Source organism: Oncorhynchus nerka, linkage group LG4, assembly GCF_034236695.1.
Source record: "Oncorhynchus nerka isolate Pitt River linkage group LG4, Oner_Uvic_2.0, whole genome shotgun sequence".
In the NCBI taxonomy this organism is placed as follows: domain Eukaryota; kingdom Metazoa; phylum Chordata; class Actinopteri; order Salmoniformes; family Salmonidae; genus Oncorhynchus; species Oncorhynchus nerka.
The window spans coordinates 19,055,586-19,073,815 of NC_088399.1; the positions used below are offsets into that span (position 1 = coordinate 19,055,586).

Consider the following 18,230-nt stretch of genomic DNA (forward strand, 5'->3'; position numbering starts at 1 on the left):
GGCTTGGTTGGTTGCTGTCTCTCACCCCTCCCCCTTGTTGTTGTTTGACTCGCTCAGCCCCTCCCCTGGTTGCTAGAGCAGCATCACCACCTCTCTCTCTCTCTCTCCTCTCGCGATTTATCAGCTCCGGTTAATAAAGTAGCTTAAAAAATACATTTTCTGTTGCTTTCCTCACTCAGATCAGACCGAGTCTGGATCTGACCACGTCTATACGGAACAGGTCTAGTAGTCCCAGGGTCCGTTCAGAACGGGTCTCTATTGAACATTTTTATTTATGCATATTGGGTCCGGGTGGGAAAGCCCCAGGTCCATTTCGGAACAGGTCCAACTTGACCTCTAATTCAGAGTCAAAAGATAACATGAAGTCTAAATTTAATATTTTACGACAGACAAGAACACAACATTTACAAGACAGATTTGTTGATGTAACAATTTTATTCCCCTCATAATGACATTCACATAAGCCATCTCTGATTTGTCCCTTCATAATGACATCACCATAACCCTGCTCTCTGATTTGTCCCTTCATAATACATCACCATAACCCTGCTCTCTGATTTGTCCCTTCATAATGACATCACCATAACCCTGCTCTCTGATCTGTCCCTTCATAATGACATCACCATAACCATGCTCTCTGATTTGTCCCTTAATAATGACATCACCATAACCCTGCTCTCTGATTGGTCCTTTCATAATAACATCATCATAATTCTATAATTTCATTTATGTCTTCATAATGACATCATCATAAACCTACTCTTTGATTGGTCCCTTTCTAATGACACCATCCCAACTCTACTCTTTGATTGGCCTCTTCATAATGACATCATCATAACCCTGCTTTCTGATTGGCCCAGCCTTACCTTCTGTTTCTTCCGGAGGACTACCTTGACTCCGTCCACAGACACGATGATGCTCACTTTTTTCTTCTTGATGTTCTTGGCCTTGAACTCATACTGGAAAACACAAACACATATAGGTCAATCACAGACCTCTATGGGAGTAGAGCAACAACAACTACAATCAACTATTTGTCACATACTGTAGGTGAAGGGCTCAACACATAGGTACTGAATGAGGTGAGAGATACCGCTCTTACAGTGTAAAGTGCTTAGAGCACTTACAGTATAGACAGTTTATTGATCCCCAGGGGAAGTTGCACTCAAACACACACACACACACACACACACACACACACACACACACCCTGCTGGCAAAGTGACAGAGGCTCCAACAGAGGAAGGCTGTCAGTGTTAGGAGATGATCCCTGCGACACACTAATATATTAGCTATCCTTTAATGGCTTGGCAGGCAGCAGCACATTAAGGAAAGAGCAAAGGACTGCCATAATTCATATCAGTAGCCAAGCTAACAATCTACTCAGTGTTTAGTACTATTGACTACAGGGACTCAGGGAGACCATTGTGAAGCAGGGTTCCTTAATACGAGCATCTATTTTAATATACACTTCGTCCAAAGCCACTTAAACAACTGTCAACATTGACAGTGACATGTGGCCTGTCATGGCTCATGTGGGAATCAACTGGGTTTGTAGCAATGTGCTCTAACCCACTGAGCCATTGAAACCCCTATTGGGTTCCAACTGAACCATGGTGAGAGAGGCTACCTAACACACAGTCCCCAGTGGTCCAACTGAACCATGGTGAAAGAGGCTACCTACCACACAGTCCCCAGTGGCCTAGCTGAACCATGGTGAGAGAGGCTACCTACCACACAGTCCCCAGTGGTCCAACTGAACCATGGTGAGAGAGGCTACCTACCACACAGTGACCAGTGGTCCAGCTGAACCATGGTGAGATAGGCTACCTACCACACTGTCCCCAGTGGTCCAGCTGAACCATGGTGAGAGAGGCTACCTACCACACAGTGACCAGTTGAAACACGGTGACTAGTGGCCTAGCTGAACCATGGTGAGAGAGGCTACCTACCACACAGTGACCAGTTGAAACACGGTGACTAGTAGCCTAGCTGAACCATGGTGAGAGAGGCTACCTACCACACAGTGACCAGTTGAAACACGGTGACTAGTGGCCTAGCTGAACCATGAGGCTACCTACCACACAGTGACCAGTTGAAACACGGCGACTAGTAGCCTAGCTGAACCATGAGGCTACCTACCACACAGTGACTAGTGGCCTAGCTGAACCATGAGGCTACCTACCACACAGTGACTAGTGGTCCAACTGAACCATGAGGCTACCTACCACACAGTGACCAGTTGAAACACGGTGACTAGTGGCCTAGCTGAACCATGAGGCTACCTACCACACGGTGACTAGTGGCCTAGCTGAACCATGAGGCTACCTAGACCAGTGCTGAAGTTGGAGTTGAAGACATTAAACAACATTACATGTTTTGTTCCTTGTTCTTCTCCAAATAATGGTTGGGTGAGTGATGAGAACACTGTCTGACTGAGGTACTGATGATGTGAGTTCCCTAGGAACAAATAGTTACATTCATATTCAGTTGGCTTAACACTAAACACTACACTGAGGATGATCAGGGGACAATGATCACTCCTATACATTCCCAAAATGTTATCATTATTTAAAGGAAAACTCCATCCAAAAACAATCTCTTGGTATTTGTTTCATTAGTCCATTGTTGACATCGTCCCAAAATGTTTTGCTTGTCAGCAATCAAGTTTTCAAGATATATAACTTCAAAATACAGAAATCATCCCTGTATGATGCATTTTACATCATACGATGCTGCGTTATGCGTCATATGATTTTCTGTAGTTTGAAAGTTATATATCTTGAAAACTTGATTGCTGATATGCAAAACATTTTGTGACAAACCGGTTACTCGATTGCCCTCTTTCATTTGGGATTGTTACATCTGTTCTTCCTCTCATCCATTCTAATGTCATGGCACTCCACATTCACACGCAATCCAATCCCAGGCTGATTAGCTGATTAGCTCATGCTAATGGCCATATTAATGTTTATTTCTGGACAGTTGACTTCTAGCAGCTGCTGCCCTCCCCTGTGGGTGACGTTAGGCCATTGGACCTTGAGAAACATCTGATAGGATAGTTTCCCAGTCAGTGTTGATGACTCATCTGTCTGTATGGATGGCTGAGAGCAGGAGGTCCATTATTAAACGAAGTCAGTCCTTGACTGAGCCACATCAACCCGACACACACACAAAGGAACCCACACACACGTTGATGAAAGACGAACATAGACACACGAATAAACGCATGTAGACACACACATTCGCACACACACTGTACACAAACACTCAAACACCCCCATCCATATACCCCCCCCCAAACAATCCATCCTACTATATACTGTATTTCAACATATAACAATAAAACAGCCCAGGTTGTTCAGTTCCCAAATTTCCCGGTTCCCAGAATAGGTGTCCTGCTCTTCTCGTCTTCTGCTTGTTGGCAGGATGAGACATGGCAGCTGTGTGTCTGCTCAGAGTGGCTAACACACTTCCTGCGTGTCTGGCCATTGTGTCGGCTTAGAGGAAGTCTAGCTAGCGAAGTTAGCATGTCCGCCACGTCGCCTCCACTCAGCCTCACGGTTCCTCACTTAAACATGAACCCAGTTAGCATCAACTCCGACAACTATAAGGCCAGGATTGTGTTCATTATGGCATGTGATGGAAATAATTTTAAAACAGAAAACCAGGTTCAAGGCCTGAGACCAGGGTTGTGTTCATTAGGGGAACACAACAGAAATTGCTTAAAATATTTTGCAATTGGAAATGGAATTGAGTGTTTGGTGCCTAATAAACATGACCAAAGACTACAGAGTCTATCATAACAGTATGCTAACAGTCTATCATAACAGTATGGTAACAGTCTATCATAACAGTATGGTAACAGTCTATCATAACAGTATGGTAACAGTCTATCATAACAGTATGGTAACAGTCTATCATAACAGTATGGTAACAGTCTATCATAACAGTATGGTAACAGTCTATCATAACAGTATTGTAACAGTCTATCATAACAGTATGGTAACAGTCTATCATAACAGTATGGTAACAGTCTATCATAACAGTATGGTAACAGTCTATCATAACAGTATGGTAACAGTCTATCATAACAGTATGGTAACAGTCTATCATAACAGTATGGTAACAGTCTATCATAACAGTATGGTAACAGTCTATCATAACAGTATGGTAACAGTCTATCATAACAGTATGGTAACAGTCTATCATAACAGTATGGTAACAGTCTATCATAACAGTATGGTAACAGTCTATCATAACAGTATGGTAACAGTCTATCATAACAATATGGTAACAGTCTATCATAACAGTATGGTAACAGTCTATCATAACAGTATGGTAACAGTCTATCATAACAGTATGCTAACAGTCTATCATAACAGTATGGTAACAGTCTATTATAACAGTATGGTAACAGTCTATCATAATGGTGGAAGGCCCTGTATGTTGGGGGGGACAGAAAGAGAGAGGAGAGCTAACGTATTGCACTGGCCTCCCGCATGGCGTGACCTTCCCTATCCACGGTGCCATAGGCTAATTGGCTGACATGTCTGAGCATGCCATGGCCTGCTACCACACTTAATATTAATGCACTGAGATGTGCCGGTGTGTGTGAGGTTGGGTAAAAAGTATTTGTGTGCGTTCGTGTGCGTACATTAGTATAGGCCTACATATGTGGGCAAGTACGCGTACCAGCGTGTGTATGTGAGTAAGAGTGTGTGTGTGTGCCTGTGTATGTATAATGCCACCATCTCTCTCCTCTCCTCTGCTTTAGGTCTACGGTGATTAAAGTTTCAAAGCTAATTACTGAGAGCGGGGTCCTGGGAGAGCTGATTAAATAGAAGATGAGCAACGAGATGGAGAGAGGGAGCGAGACAGACAGGGAGGATGAGAGAAAGATGGGGATGAAAGAGGAAGATAGGAAGAGAGAAATAAAAGAGGGACGAGGAAGAAGAGAGGAGACTGAGTGACAGACGGGGATGAAGAAAGAGATGAGATGGAAGAAGAGGAGACTGAGTGACAGACGGGGATGAAGAAAGAGATGAGATGGAAGAAGAGAGGAGACTGAGTGACAGACGGGGATGAAGAAAGAGATTACATTTACATTTAAGTCATTTAGCAGACGCTCTTATCCAGAGCGACTTACAAATTGGTGCATTCACCTTATGACATCCAGTGGAACAGTAGTGCATCTAAATCTTTTAAGGGGGGTGAGAGGGATTACTTTATCCTATCCTAGGTATTCCTTAAAGAGGTGGGGTTTCAGGTGTCTCCGGAAGGTGGTGATTGACTCCGCTGTCCTGGCGTCGTGAGGGAGTTTGTTCCACCATTGGGGGGCCAGAGCAGCGAACAGTTTTGACTGGGCTGAGCGGGAACTGTACTTCCTCAGTGGTAGGGAGGCGAGCAGGCCAGAGGTGGATGAACGCAGTGCCCTTGTTTGGGTGTAGGGCCTGATCAGAGCCTGGAGGTACTGAGGTGCCGTTCCCCTCACAGCTCCGTAGGCAAGCACCATGGTCTTGTAGCGGATGCGAGCTTCAACTGGAAGCCAGTGGAGAGAGCGGAGGAGCGGGGTGACGTGAGAGAACTTGGGAAGGTTGAACACCAGACGGGCTGCGGCGTTCTGGATGAGTTGTAGGGGTTTAATGGCACAGGCAGGGAGCCCAGCCAACAGCGAGTTGCAGTAATCCAGACGGGAGATGACGAGTGCCTGGATTAGGACCTGCGCCGCTTCCTGTGTGAGGCAGGGTCGTACTCTGCGGATGTTGTAGAGCATGAACCTACAGGAACGGGCCACCGCCTTGATGTTAGTTGAGAACGACAGGGTGTTGTCCAGGATCACGCCAAGGTTCTTAGCGCTCTGGGAGGAGGACACAATGGAGTTGTCAACCGTGATGGCGAGATCATGGAACGGGCAGTCCTTCCCGGGAGGAAGAGCAGCTCCGTCTTGCCGAGGTTCAGCTTGAGGTGGTGATCCGTCATCCACACTGATATGTCTGCCAGACATGCAGAGATGCGATTCGCCACCTGGTCATCAGAAGGGGGAAAGGAGAAGATTAATTGTGTGTCGTCTGCATAGCAATGATAGGAGAGACCATGTGAGGTTATGACAGAGCCAAGTGACTTGGTGTATAGGAGAGGGCCTAGAACAGAGCCCTGGGGACGCCAGTGGTGAGAGCGCGTGGTGAGGAGACAGATTCTCGCCACGCCACCTGGTAGGAGCGACCTGTCAGGTAGGACGCAATCCAAGCGTGGGCCGCGCCGGAGATGCCCAACTCGGAGAGGGTGGAGAGGAGGATCTGATGGTTCACAGTATCGAAGGCAGCCGATAGGTCTAGAAGGATGAGAGCAGAGGAGAGAGAGTTAGCTTTAGCAGTGCGGAGCGCCTCCGTGATACAGAGAAGAGCAGTCTCAGTTGAATGACTAGTCTTGAAACCTGACTGATTTGGATCAAGAAGGTCATTCTGAGAGAGATAGCGGGAGAGCTGGCCAAGGACGGCACGTTCAAGAGTTTTGGAGAGAAAAGAAAGAAGGGATACTGGTCTGTAGTTGTTGACATCGGAGGGATCGAGTGTAGGTTTTTTCAGAAGGGGTGCAACTCTCGCTCTCTTGAAGACGGAAGGGACGTAGCCAGCGGTCAGGGATGAGTTGATGAGCGAGGTGAGGTAAGGGAGAAGGTCTCCGGAAATGGTCTGGAGAAGAGAGGAGGGGATAGGGTCAAGCGGGCAGGTTGTTGGGCGGCCGGCCGTCACAAGACGCGAGATTTCATCTGGAGAGAGAGGGGAGAAAGAGGTCAGAGCACAGGGTAGGGCAGTGTGAGCAGAACCAGCGGTGTCGTTTGACTTAGCAAACGAGGATCGGATGTCGTCGACCTTCTTTTCAAAATGGTTGACGAAGTCATCTGCAGAGAGGGAGGGGTGGGGGGAGGAGGATTCAGGAGGGAGGAGAAGGTGGCAAAGAGCTTCCTAGGGTTAGAGGCAGATGCTTGGAATTTAGAGTGGTAGAAAGTGGCTTTAGCAGCAGAGAGAGAAGAGGAAAATGTAGAGAGGAGGGAGTGAAAGGATGCCAGGTCCGCAGGGAGGCGAGTTTTCCTCCATTTCCGCTCGGCTGCCCGGAGCCCTGTTCTGTGAGCTCGCAATGAGTCGTCGAGCCACGGAGCGGGAGGGGAGGACCGAGCCGGCCTGGAGGATAGGGGACATAGAGAGTCAAAGGATGCAGAAAGGCAGGAGAGGAGGGTTGAGGAGGCAGAATCAGGAGATAGGTTGGAGAAGGTTTGAGCAGAGGGAAGAGATGATAGGATGGAAGAGGAGAGAGTAGCGGGGAGAGAGAGCGAAGGTTGGGACGGCGCGATACCATCCGAGTAGGGGCAGTGTGGGAAGTGTTGGATGAGAGCGAGAGGGAAAAGGATACAAGGTAGTGGTCGGAGACTTGGAGGGGAGTTGCAATGAGGTTAGTGGAAGAACAGCATCTAGTAAAGATGAGGTCGAGCGTATTGCCTGCCTTGTGAGTAGGGGGAAGGTGAGAGGGTGAGGTCAAAAGAGGAGAGGAGTGGAAAGAAGGAGGCAGAGAGGAATGAGTCAAAGGTAGACGTGGGGAGGTTAAAGTCGCCCAGAACTGTGAGAGGTGAGCCGTCCTCAGGAAAGGAGCTTATCAAGGCATCAAGCTCATTGATGAACTCTCCGAGGGAACCTGGAGGGCGATAAATGATAAGGATGTTAAGCTTGAAAGGGCTGGTAACTGTGACAGCATGGAATTCAAAGGAGGCGATAGACAGATGGGTAAGGGGAGAAAGAGAGAATGACCACTTGGGAGAGATGAGGATCCCGGGGCCACCACCCCGCTGACCAGAAGCTCTCGAGATGAGATGGAAAAAGAGAGAGATTGACACAATCAGTCACAAAGCAAAAGTTTTGATTCTACACAAGCCCCTAGCTCAGACAGACAGTTCCACTGTGGCATGTTGATTGGAATTTATATCTCACATGACCATGTTCACACAACAAAACATTTTCTGAGTGCAAACCCTACTAAACAGATGACTTTAAAGATGAGGAGGTAGCAGGTAGCCTAGTGGTTAGAGCACTGGGCCAGTAACCAAAAGGTTGCTAAATCGAATCCCCGAGCTGACACGGTAAAAATCTGTCGTTCTGCCCCTGAACAAGGCAGTTAACCCACTGTTCCTGGGCTGTCATTATAAATAAGAATTGGACTTGCCTAGTTACATTTTTTTTTAATAAATAAAAAATGAGTAAGAGAACAGTAGGACAGCTCTTTCAGGCAGGACATCTGTGCAGTGTTTCCTTACCTTACCATTATATAGGTGGGACGTCCCCCACACAGATCTGTTCCAAAGAACATTGGTTTCAATGGAACATTTTGTTTAAAGAGAAACTGGATGTTGACATTACAGCATATACTCCGGCTAGACACAAAGACAGTGAAACAGGGTCATCACTGGCCCTATGTGCTGCTGGGTCTCAATAGCACTGTCTGCCCTTAAAGAAACACTCATTGTACTTTATACACACACACACACCCTTATGCACGTTAACCAAGCAGTCATACAAACACATTTACACACACACTTTCACACACATGAACACACACACAGACATAAACAGACACACAGAAACAGACACACACACACACACACATCAACATGCAACCCCCCAGAGTCCTGGACACACACTTTTCACTCCATCTCTATTTGTGTAAAAACTCCAAAATGGCAAACGGAGGTCTTTTATAATTCACATTTTGTGTCAGCATCCTGCTGGAGGAAAAACCTTTTTTTGGAACTTCATCGAAGTATGAAAATTTTATATTTTTCTTTGCTTAAGTGCAAAAGTGTTGTGAAATATTCAAGATTTAATGCACTTGCATTGTTCTCCCTGTTTCCGTCATAAACAGCAGAGCAAACAATTAAAAGTTATCCCGACACGTAGCTCCCTCGGGCTCGCTCGCCGAGACGACATGTTAAAATAACAACTGACGAGGAAGTGTTTTCAGAGCACAAGTGAACATTTTTGTCCATTATGTTGGGCTTTTTGAGATACTTCTGAACCCTGGGAGAGTAACATGTAGGCTAGAGAGACTGGATAACGAGAATAATGAATGATCATGTAAGAAGCACTATAGGAGTACACAGTTCTAATCTTTACACATACCGTGGACATTCCACTGTAACAGTGTGACACTGACTCAGTTCTTTCACTTTATAATGTGTGTCAAACAAAAACCAATGATTGCAAAGTTAAACAAACTCTAGGCACAATGACTGCTTTTAACAATTTCCACTCTACATTTGACAAAAACACATTTACTTGAAGAACAGTGCAGATGCAAAGTTTGGTAACAGAAATGCCTGTTTGTACCGTCATGCTGGTGCACAGTATCACTCTGTCACAATGGAATCAGTAACAACATTGATACTGAGCTCATATACTGGTCATGCTGTTGCACAGTATCACTCTGTCACAATGGAATCAGTAACAACATTGATACTGAGCTCATATACTGGTCATGCTGTTGCACAGTATCACTCTGTCACAATGGAATCAGTAACAACATTGATACTGAGCTCATATACTGGTCATGCTGTTGCACAGTATCACTCTGTCACAATGGAATCAGTAACAACATTGATACTGAGCTCATATACTGGTCATGCTGTTGCACAGTATCACTCTGGCACAATGGAATCAGTAACAACATTGATACTGAGGTCATATACTGAATAGCCGGTTGACATTTATTGTCATGAGTCTAATTCTGGAGGCAGAACTGAGCAATTTTTGGTCTTAATTTAGAGTTAGGGTTAGGCATTAGGGTTAGCAGTGTGGTTAAGGTTAGGCATTAGGGTTAGCAGTGTGGTTAAGGTTAGGCATTAGGGTTAGCAGTGTGGTTAAGGTTAGGCATTAGGGTTAGCAGTGTGGTTAAGGTTAGATTGAATGACTTTGTGGCTGTGCCAGCTAGTGACCACTCTGCAGAGCGGCCCCCAAAACACGATTCATGATGAAAAACACTACTGAATATGGTCCAGAACACTTGAACTGGACTGACCACCTGCTCTGATTCTCCACACCGTAGCACACATGCAGTCACTTATGCACACACCCACACAGAATTACACACACACATATACAGTCCCTTCAGAAAGTATTCACACACTTGTTCCACATTTTGTTGTGTTACAAAGTGGGATTATAATGGATTTAATTTGTCAACAATCTACACAAAATATTATGTAATGTCAAAGTGGAAGAAAATGTTTAATATTTGTAAATAAATATATATATCTTGATGAGATAAGTATTCAACCCCCTGAGTCAATACCTTTTAGAATCACCTTTGGCAGTGATTACAGCTGTCTTTCTGGGTAAGTCTCTAAGAGATTTGAGTCTTTCTGGGTAAGTCTCTAAGAGATGTGAGTCTTTCTGGGTAAGTCTCTAAGAGATGTGAGTCTTTCTGGGTAAGTCTCTAAGAGATTTGAGTCTTTCTGGGTAAGTCTCTAAGAGATTTGAGTCTTTCTGGGTAAGTCTCTAAGAGATTTGAGTCTTTCTGGGTAAGTCTCTAAGAGATTTGAGTCTTTCTGAGTAAGTCTCTAAGAGATTTGAGTCTTTCTGGGTAAGTCTCTAAGAGATTTGAGTCTTTCTGGGTAAGTCTCTAAGAGATTTGAGTCTTTCTGGGTAAGTCTCTAAGAGATTTGCACACCTGGATTGTACAATATTAGCACATTACTATTTTTTAAATTCTTCAACCTCTATCAAGTTGGTTGTTGACCATTGCTAAGCCATTTTCAAGTCTTGCCATAGATTCTTAAGCCGATTTAAGTCAAAACGGTATCTAGGCCACTCAGGAACATTCAATGTCGTCTTGGTAAGCAACTCCAGTGTATATTCTGTTGTGTGTTTTTGGTTATTGTCCTCCTGAAAGGTGAATGTCTCCCAGTGTCTGGTGGAAAGCAGACTGAACCTGGTTTCTCTCTAGGAGTTTGTAAATACAATGTTGTTGATCCATCCTCAGTTTTCTCCTATCACAGCCATTACACTCTAACTGTTTTAAAGTCACCATTGGCCTCATGGTAACATCCCTGAGTGTTTTTCTTCCTCTTTGGCAACTGAGTTAGGAAGGATTCCTGTATCTTTGTAGTGACTGGGTGTATTGAATTAATAACTTCACCATATTCAAAGAGATATTCAATATCTGCTTTTTTATTTTTACCAATAGCTGCTCTTCTTTGCGTTGGAAAACCTCCCTGGTATTTGTGGTTGAATCTGTGTTTGAAATGCACTGTTCTACTGAGGGAGCTTACAGATAATTGTATGTGTGGGGTACAGAGATGAGGGAGGCATTCAAAAATCATGTTAAACATGAGTGATTCCATGCAACTTATGAAGATTGTTAAGACATTTTTTACTCCTGAAATGATTTAGGCTTGCCATAACAAAGGGGTTGAATACTTATTGACTCAAGACATTTAAGCTTTTCATTCATTTGTAAAAATGTATGAAAACTTCATTCCAATTTGACATTATGGGGTATTGTTTGTAGGCCAGTGACACAAAATCTCAATTTAATCCATTTTAGATTCAGGGTGTCACAAAATCAAATTTGTCCAGGGGTGTGAATACTTTCTGCTACACACACTGCCCTCCATCCCCAAAACACCTGTAAATGTTGGACTATAGATTGTACCTTCCTGTATTATACTTATGGTAAAATGTTTATTCTATTCTACTGAGCCATTTACTTTATGTTCATATTCTAATGTAAATGTAAATGTCTAATATTTTATTATGTCTTATTGTTGTTACATTGTTGAGAAGGAACCTGCAAGTAAGCATTTAGTTGGAAAATGTACACCACGCGTTTCCCGTACAAACAACAAACAAAAATTTAAACAATTGGAAGACTTTAAAGCAGGGGTTGGCAACCAGACTTTAAAATCACATGAATTCAGCTATAAATGTGTTAATTTAGGAAACGACGCTAGGTCAATTGTGCACCGCCCTATCCCAATCACAGCCGGATGTGATGAGATGCAGTGCCTTAGACCGCTTCACCACTCGGGAGCCCAAATCACTATACCCTTAAAAAGAATACACTTGAAAGTCTTCAAACACTAGATGGATGACTAAATAGACTGAATCATCACTCATAAGGAGTTACGCAAAAAAACATTCCTTCAGCGTTTCCGTCAGTCATTTATTATAAGAAGACAGCTTGAATAGTGATGACTTTGCACAAAGTCACAACATTATGGAAAAGCTCCAGATATAATATCTGATCTCAGTACAATCAGGTTCACCCTTTAAAAACACGCTATAATTGGTCTACATTTTTCTCTTATAGAATACTACAGAGCTTTGCCAGGTCTTACTAAGTGACGCTCCGGCGTATCTGCCAGTTCAGCAGTGGAAGTGCTTTCAGTTAAGACCTTTAAACGAAGGAGACACACATACATTACAAAATTCGATAGGAAATTGGAAAGAGGGCCGGGTGTGTCATTTTGAAACAAGCCTCTCTGGCATTAAAAGTCTACGCGGCATAAACCAATGGTACCGTCATCCATAACATTCCACAGTGTTGTTAAAAAGAAGAGGGAAGTGGCTTTGCTTTTTCTTTCATCAAAATAAAGAGATGCCAATGACTACAGAGGAGATGAGTCTACTCTCGAGTAAAAGAGAGTATACTCTCGTTACCTCGCAATCCAACCAAGGTGCATCAATTCAATTGAGGAACAAACTAGTGAGAGGTAATCACAGACATTATGTGACCCTGGAGGTAACGGTATGTTTCAACCTTCTCCTTTCCAAGGCCTTTTGTCCCACTACCTCTCAGTATGAATGAACCCGTTATCTTCCTGAGCCCCCAATTCTCCGATCAAAGTCACTAGCCCACCAACATCCTCAAGGAGAGAGAGAGAGAAAAACCTCTCTTCTCATGTACTGTATGTTTCAGATACATTCCATTTGACTACAGTGTAGGCTTCAGGACAAGGCAGAGCCTAAAGTCTGTGGAGAAGTCTGTCTTTCCACATGTTCCCAGAAATGGCTCTACTAAAAAATAGGATTTATTTAAGCACCATACAGTAAGGCAACAAAGCTGGATTGACACTGGTTTTGGTGTAGATGTTAACTGCCTGTTTTCTCACTGACAAAGGCGCTCTCAGTTGAGAGGAAAGGGGCCCAGTCATTTTCTACTAATTGTAGAGCTACGTGTTTTCAATGTTCAATGTCACATGCACAAGTACAGTGAAATGCCTTCCTTGCAAACTCAAAACCCCAAAATTAAATAATCAATAACAGTGTAATACTAGAAAAAAACACAAGAGAAATAAGAAGAAATATGAAAAACACAATAAGTACGTAAGTAAGTATACTATATATAGGGTAAGTTCCAATACCATATTAACAATGTGCAGGGATACTGGAGTGATGGAGGTAGGTACACTGTATGTATAGGGTTAAGGTGACTAGGCAACAGGATCTAAGATAAACAGAGTAGCAGCAGCTTGCAGGTGAGTGGGTGTGCGAGTGTGTAGAGTCAGTATAAATGTATGTGCATATTATGTGTGAGTGCAGATGATGGAGTGAGAGTGAGTGTGTAGAACCTTGCAAGTGCAGATGATGGAGTGAGAGTGAGTGTGTGGAGAACCTTGTGAGTGCAGATGATGGAGTGAGAGTGAGTGCGTAGAACCTTGTGAGTGCAGATGATGGAGGGAGAGTGAGTGTGTAGAACCTTGTGAGTGCAGATGATGGAGTGAGAGTGAGTGTGTAGAACCTTGTGAGTGCAGATGATGGAGTGAGAGTGAGTGTGTAGAACCTTGTGAGTGCAGATGATGGAGTGAGAGTGAGTGTGTAGAACCTTGTGAGTGCAGATGATGGAGTGAGAGTGAGTGTGTAGAACCTTGTGAGTGCAGATGATGGAGTGAGAGTGAGTGTGTAGAACCTTGTGAGTGCAGATGATGGAGTGAGAGTGAGTGTGTAGAACCTTGTGAGTGCAGATGATGGAGGGAGAGTGAGTGTGTAGAACCTTGTGAGTGCAGATGATGGAGTGAGAGTGAGTGTGTAGAACCTTGTGAGTGCAGATGATGGAGAACCTTGAGTGAGTGTGTAGAACCTGTGTGAGTGCAGATGATGGAGTGAGAGTGAGTGTGTAGAACCTTGTGAGTGCAGATGATGGAGGGAGAGTGAGTGTGTAGAACCTTGTGAGTGCAGATGATGGAGTGAGAGTGAGTGTGTAGAACCTTGTGAGTGCAGATGATGGAGTGAGAGTGAGTGAGAACCTGTGTAGAACCTTGTGAGTGCAGATGATGGAGATGATGGAGTGAGTGTGTAGAACCTTGTGAGTGCAGATGATGGAGTGAGAGTGAGTGTGTAGAACCTTGTGAGTGCAGATGATGGAGTGAGAGTGAGTGTGTAGAACCTTGTGAGTGCAGATGATGGAGTGAGAGTGAGTGTGTAGAACCTTGTGAGTGCAGATGATGGAGTGAGAGTGAGTGTGTAGAACCTTGTGAGTGCAGATGATGGAGTGAGAGTGAGTGTGTAGAGTGCAAAACAAAAAGGTCAATAATGATACACGGTTAACTCAGATAGTCTATGTAGTTATTTTTTAAACTATTAATCAGTCTTGTTGCTTAGGGAGAGAAACTGTTCAAGAGTCTGTTGGTGCCAGACTTGATGCACCAGTACCACATGCCGTGCGGAAGCAGAGAGAATAGTCTATGGCTTTGTTGGTTGTAGTCTTTAACAATTTTCTGGGTCTTCCTACCACCCCGCCTTATATAGATATCCTTTATGGCAGGGAGCTCGGTCCCAGTGATGTTCTGGGCTGTCCGCACCACCCTCTGTAGCGCCATGCGATTAAGGGTGGTGCTATTGCCATACCAGGTAGTGATGCAGTCAGTCAAAATGCTCTCAATGGTACAGCTGTATAACCTTTTGAAGATTTGAGGGGCCATCCAAAACTTTTTCAACCTCCAGAGGGAGAAGAGGAGCTGTTGTCACTTCTTTGCGACTCTGTGCGTGTGTTTGGACCATTTTAAGTCTTTAGTGATTTGGACACCGAGGAACTTGAAGCTCTCGACCTGCTCCACTGCAGCCCTGTCAATGTGGATGTGGGCGTACTCTCCCCTCCATTTCCTGTAGTCCAAGATCAGCTCCATGGCCTTACTGACATTGAGGGAGAGGCTGTTGTTCTGGCACCACACTGCTAGGTCACTGACCTCTTCCCTGTAGACTGACTCATCGTCACCGGTGATCAGGCCTACCACTGTCGTGTTGTCAGCAAACTTGATGATGGTGTTGGAGGCGTGCTTGGCCACGCAGTTGTGGGTGAACAGGGAGTACAGGAGGGGACTAAGCACACACCCCTGTGGGGTCCCTGTGTTGGGTGTCAGCGTGGTAGAGCTGATGTTGCCTACCCTCACCGCCTGTGGTCGACCCTTCAGGAAGTCCAGGATCCAGATGCAGAGGGAGGTGTTCAGACCCAGAGTGCTAAGCTTGATGACGAGCTTGGAGGGGACAATGGTGTTGAACACTGAGCTGTAGTCAATAAACAGCATTCTCACATACAGTAGGTATTCCTCTTATCTAGGTGGATGAGGGCAGTGTGGAGAACAATTGAGATTGCGTCATCTATGGATCTATTGGGGCAAATTGGAGTGGGTGACAAAACCAGCCTCTCAAAGCACTTCATAATAAAGTGAGTGCTACAGGGCGGTAATTACTGTGGCATGAAGACTTAGTTCTTGGGGACAGGAATGATGGATGTCATCTTAAAACATATGGGTATTACAGACTAGACCAAGGAGAGGTTGAAAATGACCGTGAAAATGCCTGCCAGCTGTTCTGCACATGCTCTGAAAACGCACCCTGGAATACCATCAGGCCCGCAGCCTTGCGGGTGTTGACCTGATTAAAGACCTTTCTCACATCGCCCTCAGAGAGCAAGATCACCCAATCCTCTGGGTCAATGATGGCCCTCACAACCAGCACGATGTTGTTGTTGTCAAAGCGTGCATAAAATGCATTGAGTTCATATGGTAGAGAGGAATCATTGGGCAGATCACAGTTGGGTCTTCCTTTGTAATCTGTAATGGACTGCAGCCCCTGCCACATGTGGCGGGTGTCTGAACATGTGTAGTATGATTCCACCGTATTCTTATATTGTCCTTTTGCTCGTTTGATGACTCTGTGGAGGTCATAGCTGGACTACTTATTCCTGTCCTCGGCCGTAGCCTCGGGGTTGTCTACGATAGCTCTTTGTAAGGTAGCCCTGTCCTTTAGTTTACCGCCAACCTCTGTGTTTGTCCAGGGCAGGTGATTGGGGAAGCAGCGAACTCACACCGTGGGGACGACGTCGCCGATTAATTTTCTAATGAATTCGGTGACAGAGGTGGTTAGCTCGTCAATGTTATCGGCGGATTCTCTAAACATTTTCCAATCAGCGCTAGCAGTCTTGTAGCATAATCTCAACAGAGCGAGTCACAGGAACTTCCTGTTTGAGTTTCTGCTTGTAAACAGGAAGCAGGAGTATGGAATCATGATCTGATTTGTGGAATGGTGGATGAGGCAGGGCCTTGTATGCTTGCTTGTGGGTAGAATAACAGTGGTCTAGGACTATATCGTCCCTAATGGCGTTGGTGACGTGTTGATGAATGTTGGGCATCACATGTCTTAGTTACACCGGAAATCATAAAAGTAGTCTTTAAATGTAGGTTTTCTTGCCTTGTACAGTTCATTAAGTGCCAGCTTGTTATTTTTCTTGTCATGAGGGGAAATGTATACAGCAGTCACAATAACAGCTGAAAACTCCCTCGGGAGTTAGAAGGGTCGGCATTTGACCATCAAGTATTTCAAGACAGGTGAACAGTGGGTCGACCCCTCCACCACGCTGGAGTTAGCACACCAGTTGGTGTTGATGTAGAGGCAAAGGTATCTGTCAACATCGCTCTAATGAAAGGCTAGTCTTGTAGGATCCATCATATATGTTGGATCAAGGTCAAATAGCCTCATTATTGTTATTTTATTGTGTTACCTTTCATTTTAAAAATGTACTTTAGTTTAGTTAGTAAATATTTTCTTAGCTAATTCTTGAACTGCATTGTTGGTTAAGGGCTTGTAAATAAGCATGACCATTTTATTTGACCTGAAGAACTGAACGGAGTCCACGGTAAACTCAGCGTAGGATCGATTTACACACAGACAGGGGACTAAGGAGTGTTGTTCTAATGTTCTTCCAATGTCACTTCTCCAATGCACCTAAGCAGAGGTCCTTTAGTTCAAATCTTTTCTTTTTTTAACCTTTATTTAACTAGGCAAGTCTTGTAGGATATGTTATGTCCGTTGGTTCAAGGTTGATAAACTGAACATAGCAACGGACTACTGGATTGATTTACATACCGATGGGAGTTACAGTGAATCTTATTCATAGTTCTTTATTCCTGTTTTCAGAGAAAGTGACTTGGTGGGGACGGAGCTAAGATTTTATAAACAGATTGAAGGACTGAGAAATTATAAACTACCCACAATCCACCATAGCTCAGCTCAAAGGATGCTCAAAGGACAGTGGAATGCAAGGAGCATTATGGGCCATTGCTGCTCCCTGTCGAACCGTTGGCTCTATACAACCCTCACAATGGCCCCTATGGACTGTATCGCGGCAACCGCCTCAATGCAATTCTCAGGATTGAGGAATTTCTAGGCATTTTCATCTTTTTGAAAGACTCTGACAAAGAGCCTGCTGTTGAGGAACTGAGCCGAGCTGAAAAACACAACAACTGTCCAACGGCCTTCTAACATTCAACTTGAAAAGAATCTCAGAGGAATCCGAGGAACTCAAAGTTATGGCTAGTTGGTGAGAAACAAATCAAAACTGGACAGACTGACAAGAGGCCTTCACATAGTTTTTTTTCAGTGGCTTTCTACATGACAATACAGTAAGGGGTTTTTCCTTGAACAGAACTCCAATTCCAAGAGGGCCTGTAAATGATTAGGTTCCCTGAAATCCTGGAAATAACCAGTGATAACCAGTGGTTATGTGTGTTCTAATTATCATCTTAGCATCTTTCTAGACGGAGGCAGTGCAGTGATGTTGTTCCCTCCCTCCATATCAGTTCAGTCTCTCCATTCTGGACCTAAGCCAGAGGAGGAGGGTGGTCCAACTGTGACGTAAGAGCGAGAAAAAACACACACGACTAGAGTCTTACCCTCGGACAGCGGGGG

At 44.5% G+C, this 18,230-nt stretch overlaps 1 protein-coding gene across 1 annotated transcript in view; it reads right to left on the bottom strand.

Moving 5' to 3' along the window:
- si:dkey-34e4.1 (carboxyl-terminal PDZ ligand of neuronal nitric oxide synthase protein) overlaps window positions 1–18,230 on the bottom strand; it is a 260,757-nt gene that overhangs the window by 145,999 nt on the left and 96,528 nt on the right. The window contains exon 3 of the mRNA XM_065017303.1: window positions 867–959. Coding sequence (XP_064873375.1) covers window positions 867–959 — 93 coding nt within the window. The remainder of the gene's footprint in view (window positions 1–866; window positions 960–18,230) is intronic.